General features: G+C 36.3%; 1 protein-coding gene across 2 annotated transcripts in view; it reads left to right on the top strand.

The window, feature by feature from the left end:
* The window catches only part of LOC121409139 (SEC14-like protein 2), a 31920-nt gene that overhangs the window by 6846 nt on the left and 10730 nt on the right, over positions 1-14344 (top strand). For both annotated transcript variants that reach the window (XM_041600974.1, XM_041600973.1), the window contains exons 2-9: positions 3258-3327; positions 5341-5384; positions 6649-6711; positions 10019-10112; positions 10591-10685; positions 12113-12208; positions 12620-12764; positions 14074-14177. In XM_041600974.1, the coding sequence (XP_041456908.1) occupies positions 3258-3327; positions 5341-5384; positions 6649-6711; positions 10019-10112; positions 10591-10685; positions 12113-12208; positions 12620-12764; positions 14074-14177 (711 nt within the window). The remainder of the gene's footprint in view (positions 1-3257; positions 3328-5340; positions 5385-6648; positions 6712-10018; positions 10113-10590; positions 10686-12112; positions 12209-12619; positions 12765-14073; positions 14178-14344) is intronic.

Here is a 14344-nt window from a genome sequence, read left to right as displayed (position 1 = left end):
CTGGACACGCCCCCTCCGATGCGGTTGTGTTGGAAAAGGGTGACCTTGTGACCGCACCATGGCAATTATCCGCATTATTTGGAAATGCATTCATAAACTCAAAATCTTATCCCGATGCCGCTATTATGCGGATAATAGCAGCATCAGAGTAATGCAGATAACTCTTGTCCTCCTTCAATTTTACGACCAAATTATGCTGCTATTAGCCGCCTAATTCATTTTAATTGGGTTTATGAAAGGGGTATTAGGTATCAAAATGTAGAGGAATAATTGAATTGTATGACAGGGCTCCACACTAACCCATTTTTTCTACTGGTCCAACCTATTCATGTCGGACCAGTAGATACCCAGTTTTTCAAATTTTTACTGGTCCGAACCTAAAATCTACTGGTCCCAAAAAGTAAAGAAAACATTGAAAAAAAGGCGCAAGTTTATTTTTCTAGCCTTTCGTGACCCCCCCCCCCCCCGTAAAACGAAGGAATGAAGGACAAAAAGAAAGCAAGACAGAAACGAAGAGAGTAAGACAGAAAGAAAGAAGGAAAGAAGGAAGGAAGGAAAGTCAGAAAGAAAGAAAGGATGGAAGGAAAGCAGGAAGGAAGGAAAGAAGTAAGAAAAGAAGGAAGGAAGGAAAGAAGGAAGGAAAGTAAGAAAGAAAGAAAGGATGGAAGGAAGGAAGGAAAGTAAGAAAGAAAGGATGGAAGGAAGGAAGGAGGGAGGAAGGAAAGAAGGAAGGAAAGAAGGAAGGAAAGTAAGAAAGGATGGAAGGAAAGAAGGAAGGAAAGGAGGAAGGAAGGAAGGAAAGAAGGAAGGAAAGTAAGAAAGAAAGAAAGGATGGAAGGAAGGAAAGTAAGAAAGAAAGGATGGAAGGAAGGAAGGAGGGAGGAAGTGAGGAAAGAAGGGAGGAAAGTAAGAAAGGATGGAAGGAAAGAAGGAAGGAAAGGAGGAAGGAAGGAAGGAAGGAAGGAAAGAAAGAAGGAAGGAAAGTCAGAAAGAAAGGATGGAAGGAAGGAAGAAAAGAAGGAAGGAAGAAAGGATGGAAGGAAGGAAAGTAAGAAAGAAAGAAAGAAAGGATGGAAGGAAGGAAGGAGGGAGGAAAGAAGGGAGGAAAGAAGGAAGGAAAGGAGGAAGGAAGGAAGGAAAGAAGGAAGGAAAGAAGGAAGGAAGGAAAGAAGGAAGGAAAGAAGGAAGGAAAGAAGGAAGGATGGAAAGAAGGAAGGAAAGAAGGAAGGAAGGAGGGAGGAAAGAAGGAAGGAAAGAAGGAAGGAAAGTAAGAAAGAAAGGATGGAAGGAAAGAAGGAATGAAAGAAGGAAGGAAAGAAGGAAGGAAAGAAGGGAGGAAAGGAGGAAGGAAGGAAGGAAGGAAAGAAGGAAGGAAAGAAGGAAGGAAGGAAGGAAAGAAGGAAGGAAGGAAGGAAAGAATAGCGAAAAAAAATTAAAAGATAGATTGAAAAGAAAGAAGGAAAGAAAACAGGAAGAAAACAGAGGAAGAAAGCTAAAACTATTATAAATTATTTATGTTTCTTTTTTGGCTCAATTAAAATAGCTACGAAAGAAAGTCAGAAACCAAGTCTATCAACACACACATAAATGCATATGTGGGGCTAATATGTATTCAGACGATACCACCCGAGACTCGATCTGTTTGAACCAAACAGAAGTGAAAATTTACCCTTTTACTGCTTACAGATGACAGAGTTACTCCAATTTTTAGGAAATATGGACATTATAAGAGCCTTTCATGAGTATGAACCGTGAATTTTGACAGTTCTGTGAGAGATTTCTGCCAGAGTTTAGCCAGGCTTCGTTCGTGCGGCCAGTGGAGAATTCACCATGTGGATTGTGTGGCTGACTACACTGTATGCATGCTGTATAGTACTCTAGTAACACGTGCGATTCATTCTGTGTGTATTCTGTGTGTGAATTGCAGAATTTAACGGGGGGAAATGGTTTGCTGCGAATTTGACCATTTCTGGAAAAGTTATTGGCCCAACAATGGTTTTTATTACTGGTCATGTCGGACCCTTAAATCTTGCTATTTTTGGAAAAATTACTGGCCCGACAATGATATTTTTTACTGGTCATGTCGGACCAGTAAATCTTCCAATTTCTGAAAATCTACTGGCCCAACAGCGATTTTTACCGGTCTGGGACCGTCGGACCGCCGCTAGTGTCGAGCCCTGTGTATGATGATGTAAATGATATCTTATTCCTTCTCTCTTTGAAAAAAAAGACCTGGGAATCCTTGATACCTTTTTTCTGGGATGCACTGTATATAGTACATGTAGTATGGAATAAGTTATTACCATAAGTATTGCTAAGAGTTAAGAAGTGAGGTCAGGTGTGATTTAATTACACACATAATCTGTATAATTTATTTACATGTGGAGATCTAGATTATAGACAGTGGGAAAACCAGGAGGGCACATCCGGTCTCTCCTCCACCCCGTCCCTTTTGAGAAGCATTTTTTTTAGTGGGATATGTCATGCATAGGCAAGTGAAGACTTATTTTGCTTGTCAATGTGTTTAATGGAACAAAATGACATCGATTTGATAGTGAAGCCCCTTTTTTTTGGGGGGTGGGGGGTCTGAAAATTTTCTGTACGAAATGCTCCCCCCACAATCCTGGACTGGACATGCATACAAATTGCTGTGAACATAGGTTTTAAAGCTTGAGTAAGTTGAAATACCTTTCCAATAATGAAATTGTTATATCACTTAAAAAAGGGAGAAAAACCTATAACTGATTCATTTTATATAAAAAAATCTGATATCGGGGTGCCAGTGGTTGTGACTCTCACCTTTGAATCAGAGGAATGTGAGTTCAAATCCTAGCCTTAGCATGTTTTGCCTCAGCAAGAAATTTACCCACATTGTGCTGCACTCAACCCAAGTGAGCAGGCACTGGTGGGTACATGTGGGGTCACAACTTTTTTTTTTTTCAAATAAAAAATGTCAAATAAAAATTTGTAATGTAACTATAATAAATTCATGTACCTTTTTTTACCCAAGTGTCCCCCCCCCCTTTTGAAAGTGATGACTTATTTTGGGGTTTTCATGGACAAAATGAAAATGTGCTTCCCCCCTCCCCTTTTAGAAAATGCTTGATCTGATTCCTTGAATACACAGAGCGCTGGAAGGCAGCTCGAGCGAAAGCTAAGGTACTGCTATTGACAATGACAACAATGCCCCTTGGAATATATTATTTTAAGATAGATTGCACTATATAAATGTCTATTATTATTATTATTATTATCAGTTTCGGGAGAAGGTATCAGATGTTCTTCAGCCGTACCACAATGATTATTGGCTTCTGAGATTCCTTAAAGGTAAGTTTATGATCTATCAACTATTTTGAAAATATATTTTTAATTCAAAACCTTTTGCTCAAAACTTGTTATGGGTGAGTTACGGGTGATTGCCCGCAGGTTCCCTGCAGAATGCCAGTAGGAGATCCATAGCGGTCGCTAGTCACACGCAGTTAACCCGCTTGAAGATGGCCTGCGGATCCCTAGCTATTTGCTGGAAATGTATGTTATCTGCAGATACATGTACATGTATTCTACATGCATAGTATCATATACACAACAATGTTTTCAAGCATCACCAATGCAGGTCACAAGCAAGTAGACAGTAAATAGCACATGTGCCACAGGTAAGATACACACAAAACTTGTGTAAATCCTTATCTGCTTGCAGAAAAATTGTTGTTTACTGAAAACTCCCAGCCCACAACTCAACTGTAAGAGCTTGCATGGAATGGTGTGACAGGGCCTTAAATTATAGGAATAGAAATAATCTCTCCTGTGTAAGGGAAAAAACAGCTGTCATTCAGAGTTTTCTGTAACATTTTAGTTTTTTCCATCAAAACTTAAATATACTTGCTATGATATTTCAATTTCTTCTGAAAGAATAATTTTGGGAAATTACTTTCAGCCAATGTTTGATCTATTTTAAATATTTTTGTACTTGCGATTTTGCAGTGTTTACAGTTTTTGTCTCACCTGCGAAGCAAAGTGAGACTATAGGCGCCGCTTTTCCGACGGCGGCGGCGGCGTCAACATCAAATCTTAACCTGAGGTTAAGTTTTTGAAATGACGTCATAACTTAGAAAGTATATGGACCTAGTTAATAAAACTTAAGTTAATCAAGTATTACTGAACATCCTAGTAGAGTTTCATGTCACATGACCAAGGTCAAAGGTCATTTAGGGTCAATGAACTTAGACCATGTTGGAGGAATCAACATCGAAATCTTAACCTGAGGTTAAGTTTTTGAAATGTCATTATAACTTAGAAAATATATGGACCTAGTTCATGAAACTTGGACATAAGGTTAATCAAGTATCACTGAACATCCTGCATGAGTTTCACGTCACATGACCAAGGTCAAAGGTCATTTAGGGTCAATGAACTTTGGCCGAATTGGGGATATCTGCAGAATTCCCATCATAACTTTAAAAGTTTATGGATCTGATTCATGAAACTTGGACATAATAGTAATCAAGCATCACTGAAAATTTTGTGCAAGTTTCAGGTCTCATGATTAAGGTCAAAGGTCATTTAGGGTCAATGAACTTTGGCCGATTCGGGGGTATCTGTTGAATTACCATCATAACTTTGAAAGTTTATTGGTCTAGTTCATTAAACTTGGACATTAGAGTAATCAAGTATCACTGAACATCCTGTGCGCGTTTCAGGTCACATGACCAAGGTCAAAGGTCAATGAACTTTGGCCGAATTGGGTGTATCTGTTGAATTACCATCATAACTTTGAAAGTTTATGGATCTGATTCATGAAACTTGTACATAAGAGTAATCAAGTATCACTGAACATCCTGTTCGAGTTCCAGGTCACATGATCAAGGTCAAAGGTCATGTAAGGTCAATGAACTTTGGCCATGTTGGGTTTTTTTGTTGAATAACCATCATATCTCTGTAAGTTTATTGGTCTAGTTCATAAAAAGTGGACATAAGAGTAACCATGTATCACTGAACATCTTGTGCGAGTTAGAGTAGTATTCAAAGTCAGCACTGCTGCTATATTGAACCGCGTGATGCAGGTGAGACGGCCAGAGGCATTCCACTTGTTTATTTTGCAGTTACGTTATCTCCTGCAGGACCGCTATTCAAAAGAGGAAGGAAATGAATTACTTGTAGGCAGTCAATGAGCCACAAAATGTCTATTAAAGTTTAAACATAGACTATATTAGTTCAGTTCATGCCACTTCACGTCATGTCATTACATTTAATTGCATAACAGAGTTGCTTCTGAGAGGAACTTATTTTTATGTAGTTTTGTGTCTCTTTTGATTTTAAGCACTCCTTTTTCTTTTATTGCAGCTAGAAATTTCAACCTGAAAAAATCAGAGAGCATGTTTAGAAAGGTATGAAGAGAAATAATTCAAACTTTACTATCTAGTTTATAGCAAATAGAGGATAAATTTATTTGCCATGCCAAATTGTATCAATTTTTTTTATTGCATCAAATTTATCTTAGACCAATATTTTTTATTGTATTTGCCATGCACATTTGGATAAAATTCAATACTGCATCAATCAACTTGAAATTTATCATACAGAGTTCAACAATTTCTAGAGATGATAAATGACATGGACACATGGCAATGAAAAGAGATCCACTTTGATATAAAAGTGTGTTTCGTTAACTTTAAAATAGGCAATGAATAATTTTGAATTGACATAATGATAGATGCTGAACCATATGTTCCCATGTGATGTAATCATATAAAGAAATATTAAAGATTGAATCCACCCTAGAAAAATCAATCAATAGAGAAAATCAAACAAGTATACACTGAAAATTTCATCAAAATCTGATGTAAAATAAGACAGTCATGATATTTTTTATTTTTACTTATTATTCACAAAAAAAGGTTATCATGCACAACCCAGTGACATGTAAATTAGAGTGTCAATGTCTGTCGCTATTTATTTTGTTTTCTATACTCCAACTTAACAGAACCAAACCAATGGTAATGCCACAATGTTCAGAGAGGAATATAACTTTGTTTCACAGGACAATAAGAAGAAAATTAGAATGTTTTTTACAATGAAATAGAAAGGGAAGTGAGTGGATGACGTCATCAGTCCCCTCATTTGCAAACCTACCAGGATGTTCATGTAACTGTTTTGGAAAATCAAGCGAAACTGAAAAAAGGGCATCTTATTTCACACTCGATTTTGATAAAATTTTAAGTGCTATGGCTGTTGGATTTTTTTTTCTTTGTATTCAAATCAACTTATTGTTGGGGTGGACTTGTCCTTTAAATAAAATTTTAAAAAGTAATTTTGATTTTGTTTTGCCAAGAAAATGCATGCTATGAACTTATATGTCTCAAATTTTGTTTTTTATCTTCTTTTTATAGAGATGTTGTTAATTATATTTCATTTGAAAATTATATTCAAAGATGTGATGATATCTTAGAGATCATATCTATTTTTCTTCTGTATTATGTATAGGCCTTGTGACATCATTATTGTTAAAATGAAATTGATGTTCACAATTACATGTAGTGTAACCAGTATCTGTCTGAGAATTCCCTGCATATCTAGTTGTTTGTATTTTCCATGGTAAATACCCTTGTTATGTTATATTTGTTAAATTTTCATGTGTCTTTTCAATCCTAGAATGTTATATGGAGAGAGGAGAATAAGGTCAGCCAAGTATGTGATGGATATATAGAACCAGAGGTAAATTAAGTAGAATCTGTAATGTTATCCCTTCCCCCTCCCCCTCTCGAACCTCTGGCAAGACTAGACTACCTTGATTCCTGTGTGTAGCTATTAACAGTGTACAAGCTTATAGTGAAAATATATTAATCTGCCTTATATAATTAACTTAGCTGTAAACAGATATATTTTTACCCTAGTCATCGGATTCTGGCCTACCTGCATAAATGTCTCCACTCCCTTAGGAGTATTCCAACTAGAGTTTCAAAACTCAACTAGAATTTTAATTCGTCTTACGGACGAATTAGGTGATCTGTCTGTGAATCTCATGATCACGATCACGATCTATTTTTTTAATCATGATCATCATTTCAATGCAGATCAATATGAATATCATCACAATAAACGTAGTTTTATCAATGAAAGGACCTGTTAAATACTGTTGAAAGACATTAAAATAAAAGGTTTTATAAATCTTGTTTTTCTAAAGAATGTCAATTCCAATTTAGCAAGTAATAACACGAAATAGTGAGCATAGTGTTGACGAAAGCAAGATTCTAGAATCCAGTTTTGAAAAAAAATTAAACCAGTATGCATTGACCAGTATTTAGTTGCCTCATGAGCAGTAATGACTAAATGACATTTAATTTCTTACATGACGATATGTAGATTTCATTGCAAGATATTATACAAGCATGCCTTACAGAGCAGGTTGGAGCAATTGCATAGACCAGGTGAATAGAATAGCAAAGCAATGAACACTGACGGAGGCATTTGTTGCATTTCTTTCTGGAGTGCAGCGTTAGCCGTGTTCTTATAACAATACATAGCCAACTCTGAAATACCAGTTGCTAGTACACGCATTGTTGTTTTTTTGCATGTATTGAATCGCACAATCTAAAAGAATAATCAAGACATCAAGGTTGTTACTAATATCTCATTAAATATAAAACAATCATGTCACTTTAGTACCAATGAACTTTTTCTTATCATTTGCAGAATGAACCCCAAACTGGCTTATAGGGGTTACACGCAAAATGAGACAAAGTTTAAAAAAAAAAATAATAGATGCTGATGGGTTTCGATCCAGGGACCCTCGCATTACAAGGCAGATGCACTAACCATCAGACCATAGTAACTGCCATACACTTGCAAGGCAACGATAAAATATAACCTCAAATTGATTTTTTAAGGTGAAAGTTATATCATAAATTATACTTCCATACATTGTTAATATTTATGATGATCTCCTGCTCAAAATGATACAAATGTAACATAATTTGGAAGAATATATAATTAACTACAATATGTCGAAAACCGGGCGAAAAACGACCGATGATTACGGAGTTATAGTCATATTTGCAAAATTATTAAAACGACATGAAACAAAAATTGAAAATTTTAGTTTTGACGCCAATTTGAAGACGTTATGATAAAATGTATTGTCAAATGTGACATGAAATCACATCTACAAGTCCTACCCTATCCGAATATAAAAGAAAATTTGGGGGTCAACGGACTATCTGAAGAGTTATATAGAATTTTGTAAAAGCATGTTTTTGCACATTTTTGGCCTATTGTGAACGCGCGCTTACGTGCGTAATTCAAACTTTGACGGAGGCGCATTCCTCCATTACTGATCGTAGAAGGTCGATTAAGGTATCAAATTATTGGAAATTTCATAAAAAATGCATTGATGTAAAATAAAGTGCAGTTGTACGTTGCGTAAGGACGTTACGCGCGTAAACGCGCGCGAAAACCTGTGAGCGCGCAAATTTCTGAAATGCTTAGAATGACCTGATTCGTACTCTACTTTGATCAAAAAGTGATTTTGAGCATTTTAAAATTTTGACGCGCGCGTACATGCGCGTCGTGACCTGTACATGACCTTTGATGACATGGACAGTTGACCCTTGATCTGAAGTTAATTTGATGTTAATATTGTTAATTTTTGATGATTGATAGTGGAGATATTGCTGATAATGTGATTTTACAAAATGGCGCGTAGATGACGTCACGATGACCATTTGACGTTGAACTTGTTTCGTACACATTGTATGATAACTGTCCATAATTGATAATATTTTGATGAAAATTGATTGAATAGTTTTGATGATTTTGGTGGAACAAGAAAAGGGTGGAAAAAGAAAAATAAATAAAAAGAATAAATAAATAAAGAAATAAATAAAAAAGAAAATTCGTAGAAACACAAGAGGTGATCTGTCAATTGACAGATCACCTAATTAGTAGGCATACTATTAAGGCTTTCACTCCCTATTTGGTACCCATTGCACATGAGAGTGGTAAAGTGTGGATTGACAACTTGCCAAATGATGCTAGGCTGTAGTAGGATTCAAATACACAACTCTCCAATTCCAATAACGGCTTTATATTCATACTATAAAGCTTGATACAGCCAATGATCCATCTAATATTATTAACCCTATCAGACATCTGAGCAGGGCAACTTTGAAACATTGCCTGCTTAAGACTGGGATCAAATTGCCGGTCAATAAAATTCCAATTGTTTATCCACGGGCCCAATTTATTGCCCGCTCAGGTAAGTCAATGAGAAAACGCGTGGAAATGTAGCGGGCAAAAAAAGGAGCGCTAACATCCGGGTATTCTACATGTTTTTGTACGCGTCCTTGAACCACACAGTGCTATACGTCATAATGGTAATCAATTTGAGACAACGCTGGATACTACGTCCCTAGTTCAGGAACGCGTCATTTCAATTACGTCACAATGTTCAGAGGCCTAGTCTGCTCAACATGAGAAACAAGATTCTCATTCTAAAAATTTTAAAAATCTAAATGTTAATAATTTTTGCCGTAAATGTCTAATTTGGTTAATAATAGCAATATTGACTGGCCTTGGGGCGAATGGACATATATCGCCCTCACTAAATTGATATTCCTCACTTTCTGATTTTTATTTCTTGAATATCATGTGCCTTGTCATTTTCATTTACACAGCTCTTTTATTTTATTTACTTCTGATGTTTTTCTATTCGAAATTTTGCCCTAATGGCAGGCCAAATTGCCCCTAAGATTCTCCCAAAATGCATGCTTTTAGGTAACCATTCTTTCCAGGTTCACCCAAGTATGGCAGAATAATAATATTTGCTTTTACTTCACAATTGCTTGTTGAAACCTAACAGCAAATCTGAAAGAAATAATCTCCCTAAATTCTGTAATGACTGTCAGGTGGGTAAAAGATAGCCCCTAAAAATAAGAATGATTTGCTACCCTAATTTGTGATTTAAATTTCCGCCTGGCCTTATTTCTTAATATTTTCTCCACTTTTCCAATCTTTCTTCATACAGGTCTTACAAAAATATAAATCTGGGGGTAAGCTTGGTTATGCTAAAGATGGTCGTCCAGTGTTTCTTGATCCCACAGGGAATTTAGACTTCAAAGGTAATTTTTTTTTTTTGAGAATTCATAAAGCTCTATTTTTATCTTACTCCACATCCAGGCCCCATATTAAATCAATGGATCATGCCCTGTTTGCATGCCCCAAAAAAGCATCTGGTCCACTGTCCAAAATTTAGGTTGTTTTTTTTTCTCCTGAAAAACTTGACAAGAAAGAAAAAGGTCATCGCTCTCAAATGAATTTAGTTTACAGGGTGCGCCACTCTTTTCACCTAATATCACGGGGTGCGCCTGCACTTTCCGCCCCCCCCCCCTGGACCCATGACTGATACATGTTTTGTAAATTGGCTTTAAATACCACCATAATGAACTAAAAAAACATTTGCATTCCTTGTAAGTTGTGGAGCAGAGACAAATAATTTCTTACACATTGTATTTCCATTTCCCATGCAATTTTTCAGTTTTGGTATTTTGTTATTTGTTTTGAGGTACATATAATTAAAAAGACTTGTCTCTTTTCTAGGATTACTTCATTCTGTCACAGTATCTGATGCAACCAAGCTCTACATTAAAACCTTGGAATCACTACAGAGAGATGTGATCTCACAAACAGAAAAGGTAAAAACCTGAAATCCCTGGAATACATAAAAAGGCTCATTATAGAATGCAAAGGCTGAAGGGATTTCCTGTTGTAATCAGCAATAAAATTATTTGTTATTTATTCTATTTCAATACCTAATTTTTTGACAAATATTAATCATGTTTATTATTATTATCTTATTTATTTATTCATTTTTTTGGGGGGGAGATGTGTTTTGAATGTGAAATGTTTTTATCTGTATGCTGTAATTAAAATAAAAAATTTGGAATATGTAAGATGTCTCTGAATTCATGCTTAATTAAATGAATAGCTTTATGAACCACTATCAGCTGAATTTTATGTGTCAAAAGCCAAATAAAATTGAAGCTATTTTCCCTCCATGTTCCATTTCAACTGGCATCTTTTCTTGTCATGTTGATGATTTCATGAAAAAAATAAGCTAGACATTGCTTTCTTTTTTCAGTTCAGAGTTCACTGTTCGTGGTAGCATGACTGGAGACCAGCTGTCTAGGATCAAAGATTCAAGCAGCCTTGTAGAACGGAATGGCTTGATGTTGGTCTAGCTACTTAGTGATCTTGTCCACTGCCAAGACACTTTGTTGAATGTTTTGGAAAGATTTTGCCTCTCTGATTGCTGGTCTTTGTTCCATTAGTGGGTCGATTTGGCCGAATGATGTTCGCTCTGTAGTGAGGTAGGTTTTGGTGTCCTCCAGGATATTGTACGCAGTACAGGCAAGGAGCTTGCCTCAAGGCTGGTGAGAACAGTTGTGAGTCTAGTACTGTACTCTGTTATAAAGCTTGTGTACAGTTCAAGCTTGCTGTAGATCTCCTTGTTCCTCAACATTTCCAGAATGGTTTTGACAGCCAGGCATTTGCTGTTCTATTTGAAGAAACCTTCATACACATGAAGGTGCTCCTTATGATACTTCACTGCATTGTACCAGGAATTCCACAGGATGGAAACTGGGACAATTAGCAATTTGCTCTGGTCAGTGGGCAGATACTCTTTAGATACTTTAAGTACTTAGTTTTGCAGGCTGGCTTTTTGAAGAAGGCCGATTTCATCATCTTTGTGAAAGTGTCAGCCCTGCCAAATTCCGGAGAGTGCTAAAATGCCTTTGCCCCAAGATTTATGATGTGGGCCAGGCATGGTATGTGTTTACTGTTGGGTAGTAATGGCAGAAAAACTTCACGAGCAGCTTTCTTGCAGTAGACAGCACTGTCGATGACGACTACTATCACGTCATCAAACTTTATATCCATGTTGGTCAACTCCGTCACAACTGCCAGGCTGAGTGTTGTGTGGTTGCATGCCTCCATAGTGCACATATATGATATATATGTGTATTCTTTTTCACATACTATAAAATGAAAGTAACAATAATGATCCGGTAACATGCCATAGGATTTGAACTTCATTGATTTAATCTTTCCTTTTTTGCAGCTAAAGAGACAAATAGATGGCATCTACTATATAGTAGATCTAGAGAACCTTGGTCGTCATCATCTATGGAAACCTGGTGTACAATTCTTTACTGATGTAAGTGTTCTCTTCCCAGTATATTGAAATAAAAAAGGAAATGGAATGGATTGGATTTCAGAGTACATCTATAAAGAAGATGTGGGGTGGGGGGCAGGAAGTCTTGTGCTTCATATATTTTTTGTTGTTGTGTAAACCCTATTTCAATTGGCCTCTTTCAGACCATGGTTTTACTGGGAGGAATAAAATTGACCCCTCTCCTTCAGATCTTGGCTAAGAATGGTCAGAGGGATATTGATTTTTAACACACGTTAATAGTGTTCTAATTAATAAAATCATTCAATAGTGTATTAGATCAGATTATGAAAATTAGATGTATCTATTTCTTTGTTATTTTCTTTAAATTGGGTGTATGAGTGACAATTCTCTGCAAAATCTTCTTATCTACCTTGCATGTGTGTCTTGATACAGGTGACCCAGCTTTGTGAACAGCAGTATCCTGAGCTTCTCCATAAGGTGGTTGTTGTGAGAGCCCCAAGAATATTTCCTCTTGCCTATTCTATTGTTAAACCATTCCTGAGTGAACAGACAAGGAAGAAGATTGTGGTCTACAAAGGTACGTATAGTGGCTAATCACATCATCTGGGAGAATTTTATGATGCATAGGGGTAACTACAGTATTATGATCGAGGAGGGGGGCAAGTTGACCAAAAAGGTGATATCAGTATTTGGTTCTTAATTGCATAACACAAGAAATACACAAACCATGACTTTATTTCAATACAACTCTTTTATCCTTTTTTTTTTCCTTGCTCCTTTTCTCCTTTGTTTCCCTTTATATTCTATTCTTTTTCACAACTTCATAGGGGACTTCCCCACCATTAGAGATGGCCCGCCTCTTTAACGGTTGGCTTTGTCAGTGAGAAATGTTATAAGCTACTGAAATATTTGTATATGATTGACTGAGAGTGAGTTTGTGAGTGAAAATCACCTACAAGAAGATATGCTGCGTGAGACTGTTCCTTCTATGAAATGAATGAATGATGAATTACACTATTGATCATACTGTTAATTAAATTACTGTCACTGTTAAATCAAATGTTCTGTAACCGATGAATGGTAGAATTATAGTGGCCGTGAAGTTCGTTGGATGACCAAGGTCATGTCATCAACTTTGCAAACGTTTGATGACTTAGGATCGTAACAGTGACACTTTGGTTGTGAGCTTTGCAAATGTTTATCTTTAGTTAATTGTTATGGTTGCAAATTCATCTTTAGGACCAGTGAGTAGGATAATGATGGAAAGTCTCTAAAGTTTGTGACCATGATTTAAAGATTTGTGTTAAACAATCCTAGAGTTGGCAACCAAATCCATTTGCCCCAATTTACACAATAGTCTAAAACCAGGGGAGCGTTTCATGAAAGGACTTGTCGGACGTTTTATCCGTCAAGTCCAATTTTATCCGACAGTAACTATAGTAACAGTGCCTCTCAGCCAATCAGAATCAAGGAAAGATGTCAGATCTGACAACTTGTCAGACAAAAATGTTCATGAAACGCCCCCAGGAGGTGGTACTTAACAATGGAAAAGCCGCTATTAATAATATCAAGTGTAATTATACCTGGAATCTACAAGTTTGTGGTTTAACATGTTTTATGTATTTGGGCTGATGGGTATACAGCATAATTATTTGTTTACAACAACTGATATGACCGGTTTTCAATTGTATATTGTAGAACTTATGAAGGACCAATGTGGATTTGTGTATCAATTGTTTGGAAGTTAAGGACCTATCTAATTGCTGAATGCCACACTAAAACACTGACCTATTACTCACTTTCAGCCCTAATCATGCAACTCATAATGTGTGGTCATTTTGTTAGAATTTATTTTATTATTGTAATGTGATTTATCTTTGATTTAGATGATTTTGAGAATGCATTACTGGATATCATTGATGGTGATATTCTTCCTAAGTACTGGGGTGGAAATATGGTAGAGGATGGAGACCCAATGTGTCCCAAAACGGTAAGGTCACACACCTTGTATTTTTTGTGGTAAATAATTATTGTAATCCCAGTCTGATTAATAGATTTTTTGGTTTCTCGTTTAAAAAAAAAAAGTTTATTTAAGATGTAGCAATTGTATAGGACCTTTCTGCAGCTCAGTGACTGAAAAATAATGTAATTGCTGGG

The sequence above is a fragment of the Lytechinus variegatus genome, chromosome 2, assembly GCF_018143015.1.
Source record: "Lytechinus variegatus isolate NC3 chromosome 2, Lvar_3.0, whole genome shotgun sequence".
Classification (NCBI taxonomy): Eukaryota; Metazoa; Echinodermata; class Echinoidea; order Temnopleuroida; family Toxopneustidae; genus Lytechinus; species Lytechinus variegatus.
This window is presented reverse-complemented; position numbering and strand designations above follow the sequence as displayed.